Source organism: Dendropsophus ebraccatus, chromosome 11 (assembly GCF_027789765.1).
Source record: "Dendropsophus ebraccatus isolate aDenEbr1 chromosome 11, aDenEbr1.pat, whole genome shotgun sequence".
NCBI lineage: Eukaryota > Metazoa > Chordata > Amphibia > Anura > Hylidae > Dendropsophus > Dendropsophus ebraccatus.
The window spans coordinates 64,101,999-64,119,711 of NC_091464.1; the positions used below are offsets into that span (position 1 = coordinate 64,101,999).

Here is a 17,713-nt window from a genome sequence, read left to right on the forward strand (position 1 = left end):
ACCTAATAAAGAACCTATACTTACCAGTCCCCATACCCCTGGAGTGCCGCATTACAAGGTTCCTGGACCCCGCCGGATGTAACCTTCTCCTTTTCTTGGTATGTTACGACTCCACCGGAAATGGTTGGAGATAGCCCACTCAGCCAGTCAGTGGTTGCAGTGGTGTCCCGCCCCAGTCACTGACTGCCTAAATGAGGCATCCTTCAGCAGAGTTGAGATGAAGCAGGGGGAAAAATTAAAAATCCCAGCGGGAGTCCAGGAGCGGGGCACGGCGCTGTGAGGGCATCGGGGACCCGTAAGTGTAGGTTCTTTATTATGTTCCCCCCCACCCCCTGCCGGTACTGAACATTTTCGATTGCCCCGGACTTCTCCTTTGTTATTTACTGCAGTGATCTAGCTCTTAAGATGACATAAGACATATCCTTGAATCTTTCTAAGTATCCTGAGCTGCTCTTTCGTTGCCTTTATCCTCCCATCAGGCATTTCCAGACTCTCAAGAGACTTTATGGCAGACAAGTGATTGTCAATCTTCTTGGGTCCAAGGAAGGAGAAGCAATGCTTAGCAAAGCCTTTCAGGTAAGGGGGATGTCACCCCTAAAGTATCTTCTAAAGGCCCTTTTACATGGGTTGATTTACAGCAGTTGTAGAAACACTCAATTCGGTCCGTGTTAAAAGTATCAGGAATCACCCAACGAGCAGGGAAATGCCAGCTTGTAGGCTGTTTGGAGGGCAGACTAGATGGACCATGTGGTCTTTTTCTGACTACAGTCTTCTATGTTTCTATCTCTTTGTGCAATCAGGATATGTCCGGCCAAATGAATATAAGTTAATGGCTGTTCGATTGGCCCGTGTGCCTATATTTTCCCGTGTTAAGGCACTGTTATTCATGAGGACTGTTCTGTAATGCTGATCTCTTCTATCTCCTCCACAGAGTCATCTGAAGGCATCAGAGCACGTGTCCGATATCCTGATGGTGAATTTTGACTACCATCAGATGGTTCGAGGGGGCAAAGCTGAGAAGCTCCAAAGCATCCTTAAGCCGAAAGTAGCCAGATTCCTGGAGGAGTGTGGATTCTTCTCCATGGATAAAGATGGAGTTCACAGGTATAGCTCCGCATGGTATCAGTTTTACCTGGATGTTACTTTAACCACTTAATTCCAAGGCTCCTGTTGTGACTTAATGCCCAATTAAATTAATTTTTGCCACTTCGCGCTGTTAACTTTATTTCAGTCAAAGGGTTACAAATCTGTGAACATGCGCCATTAAAGGTGGTGCTCCAGAATAATGCTCCTCAATGACTTTATATTATTCCTGCATAATTGCATTTATCCAAGCTATAAAGGTACTGTAGGTGTTACATAAATAAAAGTGAATATCCAGGGGGGTTCAGGCCCTACTAGACCATATCTTGTATCCTAGAATAATGATGTTCTTCATTACTAGGGGACCAGATCAATGACATTAATCTACTAAAGCAGTGTTCTCCAACATATGGGTTATAATCTGTATCAAAAACGACAACTCCCAGCATCCCCTGTCAATCTGTGGCGCGTATGCAGTAATTTGTAGTTGAGGAACAGGTTGGGGAATTTTGCTCTGGAGGCGTCTACAGACAGTTTTCCTATTTTAAATCATTCATGACCTTATCTATAAGTTTAGTGTGATGGATTCTGAATATAACAGAAAATGCTTAGTATTTTACTTTCTTCCATAGAACACAGTGCGGCAGCATCAGGACCAACTGCTTGGACTGTCTGGACAGAACCAACAGCGTTCAGGCTTTCCTTGGACTTGAGGTGAGAATAGGTTTAGAGTCACAAATACGTTCATTGACTTATTAGGCCACAACTGCATGAAACTATTTCTACTCTTTGCACTTGTACTCATTCTACATTGAGGTTACAAACTGAGCATAAATTTCACCCCCGATACACAACCAGCTATTGATGTCTAGGTCAATAGGCACTCTAAATGCGCTGTCACTTTCCAGCAGTCAGAACCATACTAAGGGCCTGTTCACAGGCAGAGCCCCTGCTCAGAATCCCCCCTGCCTCAGTCTGTCAGTGTGATGCCTCGCGGTCTACGCTCAAAGAGCGGACATACTAATTCTTTGAGCAGTGGAGAGTGGAGGCGCGAGAGGCATTACATTACCACACTGAGGCAGTCGGGAATCTAAGGACAACAGATTTAAATCTTTTTTTTTTTTTTTAAAAGCAAAGAGACTACAACAAAAGTACAAAATCGAAAGGAAGATGAGGTAAAACAAAAGAAAAAGCGAATAGCAATTCTGACACATTTCAAGGAGTCATAGAAGTGCATGGATAGGAAAGTAATGGCGCTCTAGCTAACAGGACAACCCCTTTACAGGTCACATTATACACTTTTGTTCAGTGCATCTAGAATATAATAAAATTCCAGTTTATTCCAAGGCTGGACCCCAAAAATAAGCGCTGTGATGTACAGACAGTTTATATTCTCCGTTGTTCTAGTCACATGTCCTGATAGAAGTCATTGTAATGGCTGCTGTAGTCACAATTGACAGTGACATAACAATCAGTGTAATCCTTCCAGCCATGCCCTATGGTCAGTCATCAGTCTACAGGGATGAGTCAGGGTTTCCAGGACATTGCTATTAAGTAAACTATAATAACAAGACTGTAGGGAATTACGTGTAATTGTCTGGACGTATATACATGTGAGGAAGCGCTTAATCCAATGAGGCTCTTCAATTTAATGTACATTAGATTAACGGAGCAGAATGGAGCGATTGACTTACAGCCAAAGTCCTGTGCCCAAAGTATCTTATCATCCGCACTGTTAAAAAGCCATTGAGATGATGAATCTCCATAGAACGGCGGCCACTTTGGATACTTTGACTTGTCCCAGTACTTAGGTATTTGCCCTATATTTCATACAACCACTCATGAACTGAAGCAGGTATAAATGGGGGCTGTGGCTTTCATCTGTTGAGGTGTATGGTATAATAGGACTCAGAGACATTTCATACTATTACATCTAACATCAGGTAACATTGGAGGCCATGTTCCCCGCCATCATTCAGCTCTTCTCTGCTAGGAAGTTTGTAGTAAATGTTCAGTTTCGGAGCCAGAGACGCTCATTGTAGCCTGTCTGTATAATGCCGTGCTGTGCTGCAGTAATGGATGAGGGTCACCTTGTTTCTGGGAGGGGAGAAAAGACCCTTTTTGCTGATCCTGGGCAAGTTGTAGTTTTGTTGAGCCAGACTGCTAAATAATTAAAGCTGCGATCTGATGTCTTCTGCATTATTACGTCTTTCTCATTCATCTCTCTATTCAGATGCTTATAAAACAGCTTGAAGTCCTGGGTCTGGCAGAGAAGCCGCAGATGGTCACCCGCTTCCAGGAAGTTTTCCGCTCCATGTGGTCCACAAACGGAGACTCCATTAGTAAAATATACGCTGGCACTGGGGCTCTCGAGGGGAAAGCCAAGGTGAGGTACAGTTGAAAGAGCAGGGAAATCTGACGGCTGTCCCTTAGGAACTGCTTATGGATCTAGGTTTTGCAGCAAATGGTTAAATGTCTGCATTATAGAGGTGCTGTCCGTCCTGGATGGATTTACAGCCGGACTATATGGTTTGTACTTATTGTTATGTTTGTCATTTCAGTCATTCAAGCCATAGCGTATGTAATGAAATTTCCAATTTTAATCGTCTATTTTCTGTACAGTCGAATACTGGCAGCACTGCATAGGGTTCTGAGTGCGAGGGCACTGTGTTCTTACAGTTGTTTAACGCATCCGTTTTTAAATGGTTACTTTTAAAGTTTATCTGCTCAACCAGGCCCATTCGTGCAGATAATTATCCGTGTAATAAAGAAACCGATCAGCTGACAAGCCGTTCATTGGCTGATCGTGGTCTCTCAGAGAGTTAAAAAATCCTCGGCTGCCAACCATGCATAACTCCGTGTTATATGAGGAGCGTGGTCGGTGGCTGATGAAAGTATATACAAAATTGTTATTGTTATTGTTTACCTGTCTGGTCTCCTCCTGCCTGTTCCCCGCTCACCACTGACACTTCTTGACCTGTCTGCATTGACAGGCCACTCATTGGCTGCGGCGCTGTCCCATCTTGGTGAGTGGCCTGTCACTGCAGAGACAGAAGTGCCAGGGACAGCAGATCAGTGTCCGCTTACAGCAAATTTCAGGCCGGTTTATATGGCCCTCAGAAGGGGCAGTTATTTGCTGAGCAAGCAATATTGCCCTGTGTAATAGGGTCAGTGATCAGCCAATGAACGATCAAACCCTCTTACGCTAATCAGCTCATTTTGACCCATCATAAAATCAACGACTGTCAGCTAGACATTACTCTGTATAGTAAGGGATTTGTGACTGACAGCTGATCGCAGTGACCGCTTGTGCAGTCCTCCCTGTATGATTACAGAGTTGTGTAATTTGTGGGGACTCACCCCAATGATGAGGAATGGAACACCTGACAGTAAGTATATTTATGCATTTCCTGGAGGAATAGCACTGTGAAATTGTAAGAAAATATACTATAGAGTCCCTATTTCAAGGGGAATACAGGTCTTTTTCAAAGAGCTCACAGGTCCTCTTTTAGGGACTATCCTCTGATTAAAAATGAAAAATAAGGCTTAATAATCTGATCAGTGGGGATTAAACAGCTGGTTCCCCCGCTGATCACAAGAATGGAGGTCAATTGTCCCCAAGTGAAAAAATTCCAGTGTACATAGCCTTTGAGTGAATGGAGAGGCAGTGCACATGCTTGAGCACAGCTCCATTATTTGCTATAGGACTTTTTTACATTCCCCTTAATGTCCTGTAGGTTACTGGGATCTAAGGAATATGGTAGAAAAGAAAGTTAATATATAGCCAGTAGGTTTTGTCTGCAGTCAGAATAAACAATACACATAGGTTTTGTTAGATATCTAGTGGTTCTCGGTCCCGATATAATTTACTAGAATTGCTGAGCAGTCTGTGTAATATCCTCCGGATTATTGTATGTTTTGTACAGTATCAGATAGATCAGGACTGGCCGTTCTGCTCCCTGTCTGGCTCTGAGCTCAGGCTTTTGTTGTGAACGTTTCACATCTCTATCAGTAAGATCTATCTGAAACCATTGTCCTTTTTTAGTCATCTGAATCTGAACAAATTCCAGGAATGTTTCTTGCACTGTGGACGCTCTAAGGTTTTTAGCTGGCAAGAATTCATAGGGTGGATTTACGTCTAGTCTTGTAACCAAGAGATTTCTGTGTTGGGCTATGGACAGTCCCCACTTATTAAAAGGCTCCCATACATTGTGTATTGGTCATGTATTGACGTGACTAGGAGCTGAGCTGCAGTAACCCAGCATGGCCACTACACAATGTATGGCGCTGTCTGCTTCCAGCTCCATGTGTGCTGGTTTCACAACTTTAGCAGTCAGTTCTTTCGAGGGATATTGGTTGCTGGCACCACCCCTATCTGATATTGATGACTCTTTTTGACAATAGGTCATTCACTTTAGTGCAAAAAAACCTTTAAATGTAGAGGGTGCATTACCAATAGCATGTAAACGGTTCTACTTGTCCTATTATGCAATGTATCTGAAAGGAGCACATTTCTATACAGCTCTTCTGCAGACCTAAGTGTTTCCATGGTTACAGACTACAAACAAAGGCTGTGTAGTCTGATCCTGCTGCCCTGCTCCCTTTCATGCCTCCCTTACGTATTAGTAAGCTTTTCCAGCTTTGCTTAGTCTATACATGGCATTGCCACCTGCTTAATGTTCTTGGTAAGTAATATGTACATCTAGTCCTGGCATTTACTATATACTAACATGCAAATATTTCTTATCATTTTTGCTTAAACATGACTTTCATTGCCATATTAACACCTTGCATGCCACTTAAAGGGTAACTATCTCACATTCTTCTTTTCTTTCCACGTTCTTATCGTCTAACTTCTTGCCTGCTTTTCTCCTGCCCCCTATGGGTCCGTCTCCTCTTTTAATGAACGGTGAGTATTTCTAGTATGTTGTAGTTATAGCTCCAGTCATAGAAATACTATATACTGTATCGTAGACGTCACCTCAGTATCTGGGTCGTGTAACCTGCAGCCTCTAGTTCTATGGCACAATAGAAGATTACTGCCAAGGGTCATTAACTTACTTAAAGGAAACACCACCCAGGAAACTAGTGGATTAACCTAATGAAAGCAGAGTATATGCTATCCGGTCATCACAATATGCGTGTAGGCTTTGCCTATATCCGGGGTCTCCATATGGTTCTCCTTTAATTTCATTATTTCTTTACAAATGTCAATGTAAACTGTGTTTTAGCTGAGGAGTGATGGCTGCTCAGGGTTATTAGCTATGTATTATTCAGCCACTTAAAGGGGAAGTTCCAGAAAATGGTTTCATTAGTGCCTTGTGACCTTTTGGATCTCCGATAATCTTAAAGGTCCAGGATGCTTTATAGATTTACCTATAGTTTTAAGATTTCATGAGATATGGTGGCGGATTTTAACCCTCATATAGAGAACCAGTCACAAGCATTAATGTAATGTTACAGGGTGGAAAGTTGAAAGATGGTGCACGCTCTGTTACCAGGACCATACAGAGCAACTTTTTTGATGGCTCAAAACAAGAAGCAATCGATGTGCTGCTCCTGGGAAACACCTTAAACAGTGACTTGGCTGATAAAGCGCGAGCTCTTCTTACCACTGGAAGTCTACATGGTAAGTACTGCTAATCCAAAGAATGAAAACCATTCTCGGCTTATATTTTACAGATACAAGTATACTAGATAAAGACAGAAGCTTAATTATTCTATGTGAACCAAGCTCTCCATCCCTGATATAACTACAATTCCCATCATGCCTGGACCGCCAATGCTTGGAGGGAATGATAGTTTTTCAACAGCTGAAGGGCCCAAGGTCCCCCATTCCTGCCTTATATACATTGCCTTGACTACATATTACTTAAAGGGGTAGTGCACCAAAAAAAAATTTCTTTCAAATCAACTGCTGCCATAAAGTGCCAGAGATTTGTAATTTACTTCTATTAAAAAATCTCAAGCCTTCCAGTACTTATCAGCTGCTGTATGCCCAGCAGGAAGTGGTATTATTTCCAGTCTGGAGAGCAGGAGAGGTTTTCTATGGGGATTTGCTCCTTCTCTGGACAGTTCCTCACATGGACAGAGGAGGCAACAGAGAGCACTGTGTCAGACAGGAAAGAAAACACCACTTCCTGCTGGACACACAGCAGCTGATAAGTACTGGAAGGCTTGAGATTTTTTAATAGAAGTAAATTACAAATCTCTGGCACTTCATGGCAGCAGTTGATTTGAAAGAAAAAATTTTTTGGTGCACTACCCCTTTAAGAGCCAGACCTTGGAGGTAAAAGGAGACAAGTCCTCTAAGTGTGACCTAGGGGTCCTCCCCAGGCACTCATTGGTCTCTATGATGTATAGATGCTGTTGCTCTGCTTCTGTCTCTGGTGCAGTTGTCTGTAGACATTGCGTTCTGATATTTGAAGCTTGTGGATGTTAAATTGCTTTTTAATCTGCTAATAACCAACTATCTGTTCCTTCCCTCTTGCTGCATGGTCAGTATCTGAGCTCATGTTACAATCAGGTATAGTCACCTAGCTGTCAGCTGTGTTACTGTCATGTTTCCCCCCTAAACTTTATCTGTTGAAAGTTTACCTAGGGGCACTATGGAGTTTATGGCATGTGCTCACATTGGGGTATACAGCGGCATATAGTACAGTACAGTCTGCAAGTGCCATGATATGTTTACCCACATAGTTTATAACTGTATAACTCCTAATGTCCTAAAATACAAATGTAAATAGCACCAAATGGAAATGTGTACTGGACACTTTACGGGGACTATAATCTTAAAGGGGTGTTCCAGGATTAGAAAAAGACAACTACTTAAAGGGGTTGTCCAGGCTTAAAAAACATTATCGCTTTCTTCCAGAAACAACACCACTCTTCTCCTCAGTTTAGCTTCATTGAAGTGAATGGAACTGAATTGTAATACCACACACAACCTGAGGACAGGGAAGGCACTGTTTGTTTGTTTTTTAAGAAAGCTGTAGTAGCTGTGCTTTTTAAAAAAAAAAAAAATCCTGAATAACCTCTTTAATTCTATGCTTTTACTCTGTTTGTGTGTGGACCATTTTTGTGCAGACCAATTCTGTTGAAATAAACAAAGCCCTTTTTTATTCCTATGGAACTGGCGGAAAGAGCTGATCGCTGTACTTGACACTCTCCGGCGGCTCCATTCATTCTTTATGGGGGGGATATGGAAGTCGGACACCCCTGAGATCTCTTATCTGTCTATAAAATGCTAATCTTTTAGAAAGAGTTCAGTACCAGTAATATCGGAACAATCGCTCCATGTGCCTACAGAATGCACCAGGCGCTAAACTGATTACAAAATTAAAAAGTGGCCCCCACCCAACATGTTTCACCACAACAAACAAGGCATCTTCAGGGTAAATGGGGAAATGCCAAATACAAAACCCGTCATGTTTCTGGCATTGGTTAAAGGGGTTGTCCGGCGATAAAAAATTATTCACAGAATAACACACATTACAAAGTTATACAACTTTGTAATGTATGTTATGTCTGTGAATGGCCCCCTTCCCCGTGTCCCACCACCCCCACCCGTGTACCCGGAAGTGTGGTGCGCTATACATTACCTCTCACGTGCCGACCACGGTCTCCGATCGTCAGCAGTGACGTCTTCTTCGTAAGTCCGGCGGATCTTCCCGAGTGCCGGCCGCCCTCTGCAGCGTCATCCGAAGCTCAGCCGCGATTGGCTGAGCATAACTGTGCTCAGCCAATCGCGGCTGAGCAGCTGATGACGTGGCCGCGTCATCAGCCGCTCAGCCGCAATTGGCTGAGCACAGTTATGCTCAGCCAATCGCGGCTGAGCTTCGGATGACGCTGCAGAGGGTTGCCGGCACTCGGGAAGATCCGCCGGACTCACGAAGAAGACGTCACTGCTGACGATCGGAGACCGTGGACGACACGACATGCGGTGAGTATAATGCACCACACTTCCGGGTCTAGCGTGGGTGGGGGGAAACACGGGGAAGGGGGCCATTCACAGACATAACATACATTACAAAGTTGTATAACTTTGTAATGTGTGTTATTCTGTGAATAATTTTTTATCGCCGGACAACCCCTTTAACCCTTTCTTAGGGTGTTCAAACACCTTGAAAAAGAGCATGATTAACTCCAGAAACATGTCAGGGTTTTGCACTAATTCTACTTTGCATAATGTTATGAAGAGTTTGCAGTAAAAAAGCTTCCACCATTTCTGCTTTGCACTGAGCTAGATTCACTTGTGTCTGGTCCCTATATTATCACACATGCACAATTTTTTCATCATTTGCAAGTTCACTAGTTTGTAAATTCATGCTAATTCACTGTCCCCATATTTCCCACCTGTGTGAACAAATACAATGAATTAAGTTTTTTTTCGCATAGAAACCCTTTTCAAATTGCGTCACAGCATTAGTGCCAGAACCCCCACACTGCCACCACTTCATTTCCATTTACAAAACATCAGCAGCTCTGTCTGTTGAGACTGAATACACTTTGCCTTGTTTCTTGTAGCATCTCCAAGAGTATTACGCAGCATGTGTGAGAACTATTACAGGTATGCCAAGCCCAGAAAAATCCGGATCTGTGCCGGGACCTGGAATGTCAATGGTGGGAAGCAGTTCCGAAGCATCGCCTTTAAGAATCAGACGCTGACAGACTGGCTGCTGGATGCTCCGAAGATTGCTGGAATCCAGGAGTTCCAAGGTAATGGAGGTCATGGTTATATATTGCATTGTGTTAAAGGGCAGATGTTGATTACCTGTCCTTAGGATAGGCCATCACTGACACCTGGCACCCCACCAACCAGCTGCAGTGTCCACATATACAGTGAATGGAGTGGGAAGCAAAAGGCTGTGTGCATTATGCCGAGGCTGTGCTGGGTTACTGCTGATCAGGTTCCATTGGCCGATCTGGTCATAAATTAGGTGATACGTTTGTCCAGGAGAGTAGGCCCTATTCCACTGTGCTGTGAGCGCTCGTTTGCTCCTCGTTCGCTGCCGCCGCTATACCACGCGACAACAGCGAGCGGGTGAGGCCGGGGGGGGGGGCTGCCTGGGTTATCGCTGATCGTCTGGGCAGCCCATAGGATATAGCGGCGGTCTGCTGCCGCCGCTCCCTCGCGACGGCAGCTAATCGTTGCTGCATAAGCCGTTTGTCTTTTGACATGTTGAAAGACAAACGACTTCAACGATCAGCTGACTTGAACGATGTCGGCTGATCGTTGCCTCCTAATCCACGGGACGATTATCAGCTGATATCAGCCGATAATCGTTCCGTGGAATAGGGCCTTAAAGATAAGTGCTGCAAACAGACTTGTCAACTATTCTGAATGGGACATGGCCAAAGACCATAGAAAAGAAACTGAGCAAAATTGTTAGTAAAGTCCTATGGAGAAAATAATTTTTGTGCCATAAAAAGTACAACGCAATAACAAAAGGTATTGTTTGCTGTTCAGTAAACCACAGGTATAATGTTTTTTATTTGCCTGCAGTTTGCCACTGTTTAATTCCCCATGTTCGCCCACCATCCCACACCGTATGACTCTCTACCCTTCTTCCTGCTGATTGGAACTCTATTTCTTAATGTGATCATTCTTCTGAGGCCATATACAGAAAAGCTGGGAGGGGTCGTTTATCTCTCGTAGTCTCCTGTCCTGGGTTGTATTACGCCCTCCTGATCTCCTATTATCTGTGGCCATGTCCTGCCATGCTCTCTCCTCATCCTGAGTAATGGTGCAGATATAGCTGCCATTCAGGTTCTCTTTTCTAAATGTTACCTTCTTTTTCTTCCAGATAGAAGAAGCAAGCCTATAGATATATTTGCCATTGGGTTTGAGGAGATGGTGGAATTGAATGCAGGGAACATTGTCAATGCCAGGTGAGTGTAGCCGGTATGCGATTCTAATATACATGCACCATTTTACTATGAAAGATGCAGAGGCATGAAAGTCCCTTAATGTGATGTGATGTTCTGATCTGCTGTGTCTGTTCTCTAAGGTAATAACTAATATCTCTGTCTACAGCACAACCAACCAGAAGCTGTGGGCTGCCGAGCTCCAGAAGACAATCTCCAGGGATAACAAGTATGTTCTCCTGGCCTCGGAGCAGCTGGTCGGCGTCTGCCTATTCGTATTCATAAGACCCCAGCATGCCCCTTTTATCAGGTCAGTCACCATTATTATTACATTAGTTAGAAGTTGGCCTGAATGCTGCTGCTTCTTCCATTAATGTTTTTTGTCGGTCTTGTACAGAGATGTTGCTGTAGACACAGTGAAGACCGGCATGGGGGGAGCTACCGGAAACAAAGGAGCGGTGGCCATCCGGATGTTGTTCCACACCACCAGCCTCTGCTTTGTCTGTAGTCACTTTGCAGCTGGGCAGTCCCAAGTAAAAGAGAGGAATGAGGATTATCATGAGATTGCCCGCAAGCTTAGCTTCCCAATGGTAAAGGCAGCATTACTTCCTTATCATTCTCATTTCTTCTCTCTTTTTTTTTTTTTTTCTTTTACTCCTCTTTCTTAGGTAGATATAAATTTTTAATAAACATATAAACAACAATCACAAGTGCAGAGGTAACAATTATCTTCATACAAACAGCAAAGTTCTGACCTTATTGCAGTAAACACAGACAGAACAATCCGGTGCAGAACACTATAAAGCTATTAAGAGTCCTTTACTCACCTTCCTTCCTTCTTTCTTTTTGTTCTTTTTCCCTTCCATCCTTCCTTCCCTCTTTTTGTTCTTTTTCCCATCCATCCAACTTCCTCTCCTTCCTTCCTTCCCTCTTTTTTCCTTCCTTCCTTCCTTCCTTCCTTCCTTCCTTCCTTCCTTCCTTCCCTCTTTTTTCCTTCCTTCCATCCTTTCTTCCTTTCCTCTTTTTTCCTTCCTTCCATCCTTCCCTCTTCCCTCTTTTTTCCTTCCTTCCTTCCTTCCTTCCTTCCCCTTCTTTGTTCTTTTTCCCTTCCATCCTTCCTTCCCTCCTTCCTTCCTTCCATCCTTCCTTCCCCTTCTTTGTTCTTTTTCCCTTCCAGCCTTCCTTCATTCCCTCTTTTTTGTTCCTTTGTCCCTTCATTCCCTCTTTTTGTTCCTTTTTTCCTTCATTCCCTCTTTTTGTTCCTTTTTCCCTTCCTTCCTTCCTTCCCTCCCTCTCTCCCTCTTTTCTCCTTCCTTCCTTCCCTCTTTTTGTTCTTTTTCCCTTCCATCCATCCTTCCTTCCTTCCCTTCCTTTTTTTTGTTGTTTTTCCCTTTCTTCCATCCATCCTTTCCCTCTTTTTGTTCTTTTTCCCTTCCTTCCATCCATCCTTCTTTCCCTCTTTTTGTTCCTTTTTCCCTTGCTTGCTTGCTTGCTTCCTTCCTTCCTTCCTTCCTTCCTTCCTTCCTTCCTTCCCTCTTTCTGTTCTTTTTCCCTTCCATCCATCCTTCCTTCCCTCTTTTTGTTCTTTTTCCCTTTCTTCCATCCATCCTTCCTTCCTTCCTTTCTTCCTTCCTTCCTTCCTTTCCTCTATTTGTTCCTTTGTCCCTTCTTTCCATCCATCCATCCTTCCCTCCTCTCCTCTTTTTGTTCTTTTTCCCTTCCTTCCATCCTTCCTTTCCTCTTTTTGTTCTTTTTCCCTTCCTTCCTTCCTTCCTTCCTTCCTTCCTTCCTCTCTTCCCTCCTTTCCTCTTTTTGTTCTTTTTCCCTTCCTTCCATCCATCCTTCCTTCCTTTCCTCTTTTTGTTCTTTTTCCCTTCCTTCCTTCCTTCCTTCCTTTCTCTCTTCCCTCCTTTCCTCTTTTTGTTCTTTTTCCTTTCCTTCCATCCATCCTTCCTTCCTTCCTTCCTTCCTTTCCTCTTTTTGTTCCTTTTTCCCTTCCTTACATCTTTTTTACTTATGATTATACAGAATGTACTGGAACTGATTTGTTCTGTTGTGGTTTTTCAACAGGGGAGAATGTTATTTTCTCACGACTATGTCTTCTGGTGCGGAGACTTTAACTATCGTATAGACATGCCTAATGAAGAGGTGAAAGAGCTGATCAGGAATCAGGGCTGGGATTCTCTCATTGTCGGTGATCAGCTGATTAACCAGAAGAATGCTGGACAGGTATGACGGTTCAGTAGGCATCCAGTCTGTTTAGTCCTTGGCTTGGTTCTCACCAGCACCAGAACAGCTGATGGCTACTGTATCACTTCCTATTGTCTGTATGTTATGTGTCATTTTACATGCACTAGTGTAAGCTGTGCTGTGACCCCCAGGCTCTATAAATCACTGTACTCTGAATCAAGTTCTCTACATGCTTTGCAGAGTAACAACCAACCACCTATGTGACTGGCACATGGTCAGGGCAGGCTTCTAACCTGTAAACCAGACAGCAAGCAGAGATTGACCAGAAGTAAAACCCATTTTACTGTATATTAGGAATTGTATAATTATGCTATGGCTGAAAGGATTGTCTCAGCCAGATAACCCCTTCTTGGTGGCGATCAGCCTATTACTACAGGTCCAACATCTAAAATGCTGACAACTGTAAAGTAACAACCAATGTTGCCCTAGTCCTACAGAGTAGGAGTCACTCTTTACACCAGCTATATGCTCTGGGTGATACAAAGAAGTACAAAGTATGGGACCCACTTCTCTCCCTTGATCTGTGATGCCAGTATGTCCTCATGAGGCTATATAGAGAGGGGACAAACAATTTTAAAGCGGTTATCCAGGATTAGAAATACATAGCTGCTTTCTTTTTTTATTTTTTTTTTATTTAAATTTTTATTAAGAATTTTTTTTCCAAATTTTACACAATACACAAGCCGAAGATCCTTCGGCCGACATAAATATAAAGAACATAACAAACAAGAATAAGAATATGCAGTCCTATAAACAATGCACATGTATGATAAGTAACCTATTCTGGGGTTATGTACACGTTTAATCATTAGAACAGTGGGTAAATAATACAATGTTGTCCTATGGGCATTGGACAGAAACTTAGGATAAGATCTGTACTTATGTATAGTGAGTTCCCCCTCCCGGTCCATCATGGCTGTAGTGTCCGCCACTTGTCCCATTGCTTAGTAAAGCGGGGCATGGTATTTATCCTGATTGCAATAGCCATTTCCATGTTGTAGTTAAATTGGACCACTGCCTTGACTTCTGCAACAGACGGAGTCTCTTTTGACTTCCATTTTTTGGCTATGCAGTTTCTGGTGACCATAAGTACATGTACTATTATCACAATATCCTGTGAGGGTACATCCTCTAGGTCCATAGACAACAGTGCCAAACTTGGACGCCAGTTTATTGGATAACCTAAAATCCTTTGTATAAATTTTCGGACATTTGTCCCAAACAAAACATAGCTGCTTTCTGCACCACATTGCCGCTTCTTGCACCAAAGCTCCTATTAAAGTCAGTGGGAGCTTCATAGATGGTTTTTGGTACTGCATGACTTTTAAATTTTTTTTTTTTTTTACACTCAGGTATTCCGTGGTTTCTTAGAAGGAAAAGTTAATTTTCCACCAACCTATAAATATGACTTGTTCTCTGATGATTATGACACCAGTGAAAAGTGTCGGACCCCTGCATGGACAGATCGTATTCTCTGGAAGAGGAGAAAATGGCCTTTTGACAGATCAGGTATGTGTGTTGTACATGGCTGATCACAGCTAAAGAACCACAATGCACAACTTCACTCTGGCTTATGTTGGGTCTTGGCATCCACACTTCCATCAATCATAACTTTTGTGAAATAATAGTGACCCTTTAAAGGATTATACCCAACAATCATTTCTTACATATTTCTACTGGCCAAAAATGGATAAGCACAACCTAATGACAAAAATTATAAGTGTACCAATGGGGTGCTGCTACATGTGCTAAATAAGATAAAGCTATTTTATTATACAGTGTGCTCTATTGCTCTATTGTGGTGCTTTTATTTTTTACTTAACTTCTTGTATATCTACAGGATATCACATAAAGGCCCCATTTCCTATGGATAGTCCCTTTAAATATGAATAGAGACTACCTGACTTTACAATGAGTAGAGTTGATATGTTTGTAATATTGTTAATGTCTCATGTTATTTCAGCTGAAGATTTAGACCTTCTAAACTCAAGTTTACAGGAAGGGAGAAACATTCCTTATACCTGGAATCCAGGTACATTGTTGCACTATGGCAGAGCGGAGCTGAAAACCTCTGATCACAGGTAGGGATCGAAGCCGATTGTTAGTTCCTTTTAACCAATACATTTGTATCTCAGTCATTTATGCCATGTTCGTCATCTTGTTCCCAAGGCCTGTTGTTGCACTGATCGAAATAGATATATTTGAAACTGAAGCTGAAGAGAGACAGAAGATCTATAAGGAGGTTATTGCAGCCCAGGGGCCTCCTGATGGGACAATCATGGTCTCTATACAGAGCACATCGCCACAAGAGAATTACTTCGATGATAATCTGATTGATGAATTGCTGCAGCAGTTTGCTGGCTATGGAGAGGTCATACTTATAAGGTTAGTGTGCAATGCTATTTACAGACAAGTCAAAAAACACAGTACAGAACAATAGAACAAAAAATCCTAAAAGTTCATCATTTGGTCAAATTTGCCTTGAACTTCTACTTCTGAAAGCTTTTAGGTCCCTTTTTTATTGTATCAAGTATATTGTGAGCTAAAAAAATGTTATTGTATTTGGTTTTTATAAAAAAATTTTTTTTTTATCACCTTGGCTTCTGCAGCATGCATATTTTACAATACATAAGCTTCTTGATGCCATTCAGTTTCTGTTCCATCAAGTGATGGTTCGGTCTTCCCCTGAACGCAAAGCTGAACTCTGTTCTGAGTAAATCAATGTTCATCTTCTGCATTTTGGCTTTAGTGTTTAGGCCTTATTACATGAAACGATTATCTGTTAAATGTGGCTAAAGCCCTGTGTAATAAAGGCAACGATCAGCCAAGGAGCGAGCAAACATTCACTCGTTTACTGTAGCTCACTGTCCCAGAGAGAGGGGGGAGATGTAGTTTGGATGCCTTTCTTAAAAACTGTGCCTGTTGGTCCCCATAAATGCTTCTCCATGGGTTAGACTGAGCTGGGCGGGGGGTTCCTGAGTCAACCCCTGGCAGGAGAGTAAAACAATCCTGCATAACTTACAAGCCTTAGATCAGGCATGTCCAAACTTTTTTCGAAGAGTGCCAAATTTGATGAAGTGAACATGTGCGAGGGCCGACCATTTTACATGCTACATGCTATATGCTTTATAACACAGGCAGATAATAGCAAGCTGGATACCTGGGGGGCCGTAAAAGTTCGGAACGCGGGCCGCAAATGGCCCTCCGGACGGACTTTGGACATGCCTGCCTTAGATGAAGGCACTGCAATGAGTGAGAAAACAAACAGAACACCCCCCCCCATCATTACTCTGGACGCTTCTAAAGGGGTGTTACATAAATTAATATTCTGCTGGCCATGCATCGCTCTGTGTATTAAGTGATGTACGGCCAAGGGCTGATGAAAGTGAAAGCTGCATGGACATCACTAACGATGTCTGTGCATCTGTACAGCCACAATTATCGAGTCATCTGAATTATCGAGTCAATTGTAAGCGAGATCTAGCAGATTGGTGCTCTCTTACCCCATGCATCAGGCAGTCTAATACGGTCTTAGGTTGAGTATGTGGCGGAATAACTTATTTATGCATAATGTATCCATCTGCAGATTTGTTGAGGATAAAATGTGGGTTACATTCCTTGATGGAAGTTCCGCTCTTGCGGCCCTAAGCCTAAATGGTGTTGAGGTAAGTGGTCCCCATTTGCATACAAGCCTCTTGTTTTATGATCTGTAGCTAGTACACTGGCGATGCACTGTGCACATAGGTAGCAAAACAGTCACAAGACAACCCATGGTATCATTGTAAGGCCCCTTGTATATGACCTAAATATACAGTCCCTAAACTGTAATTGCAATTGCTGGCAATATCAGACCTGTTGTATTATTATGGGCCAATAAATATGACCAAGGATTCCACAGTCTGTACATTTACCTGGAGCCTAGACCGCAGGAAAACAGACAAGACATTACACAGTCCGGGTTTATATACTTCTGTGGTATCCTGGATTGTGCACGCTCAGTCTGCGATTGTAAGTCACCCATGGATGATCATGCCCTACGAATCCATGGTGCCTACTGAATGGTTCCATCTCTGCCATGTGACCAGTTACTGAGCAGCCTGACTATCTGCGGTCTTTGTTGTACCTGTAGAAGCCAAAACAGTCAAAACAAATTTCCTGCAATTTGTAGTAAATCACTTGCGGTTTTGCTTCATGGTGGTGCCAATCAGTACATATTAAGGCCTTATTGCTGACGAATTTCATTTTGGTTTAACATCCATTGCAGAAATCCAGCTGGGTGACTCATTCCGAGAGTTTACCCCTCCCTCACTTTGCTATAACATTGGATATTGAACAATATTTCACTGAGCGAATATAGAAGTCTCCTGTGCCTCTCCAGGAAGTTTATTACTTTCTAAAGCCGCAGGGAGAGTCCTATACAATGAATAATGAATGTGCCGTCTCTGTGCGCGACAGAAAAATGAGCCTCTAGAAGTTGTAATAAGCTATGAGCAAATGAGTCCTCTCTCTGCTG

The 17,713-nt window shown here is 42.8% G+C and overlaps 1 protein-coding gene across 6 annotated transcripts in view; it reads left to right on the forward strand.

Annotated features, from left to right (window-relative positions):
* The window catches only part of SYNJ1 (synaptojanin 1), a 50,572-nt gene that overhangs the window by 20,644 nt on the left and 12,215 nt on the right, over positions 1-17,713 (forward strand). For 4 of the 6 annotated variants that reach the window (XM_069944807.1, XM_069944810.1, XM_069944811.1 and 1 more), the window contains 15 exons: positions 480-576; positions 932-1,104; positions 1,716-1,797; positions 3,317-3,469; positions 6,547-6,712; positions 7,586-7,609; positions 9,610-9,801; positions 10,890-10,974; positions 11,120-11,260; positions 11,348-11,540; positions 13,021-13,179; positions 14,553-14,709; positions 15,164-15,281; positions 15,370-15,585; positions 16,787-16,865. In XM_069944807.1, the coding sequence (XP_069800908.1) occupies positions 480-576; positions 932-1,104; positions 1,716-1,797; positions 3,317-3,469; positions 6,547-6,712; positions 7,586-7,609; positions 9,610-9,801; positions 10,890-10,974; positions 11,120-11,260; positions 11,348-11,540; positions 13,021-13,179; positions 14,553-14,709; positions 15,164-15,281; positions 15,370-15,585; positions 16,787-16,865 (2,035 nt within the window). The remainder of the gene's footprint in view (positions 1-479; positions 577-931; positions 1,105-1,715; positions 1,798-3,316; positions 3,470-6,546; positions 6,713-7,585; positions 7,610-9,609; positions 9,802-10,889; positions 10,975-11,119; positions 11,261-11,347; positions 11,541-13,020; positions 13,180-14,552; positions 14,710-15,163; positions 15,282-15,369; positions 15,586-16,786; positions 16,866-17,713) is intronic. The other 2 variants (XM_069944808.1, XM_069944809.1) reach the window with 2 other exon arrangements.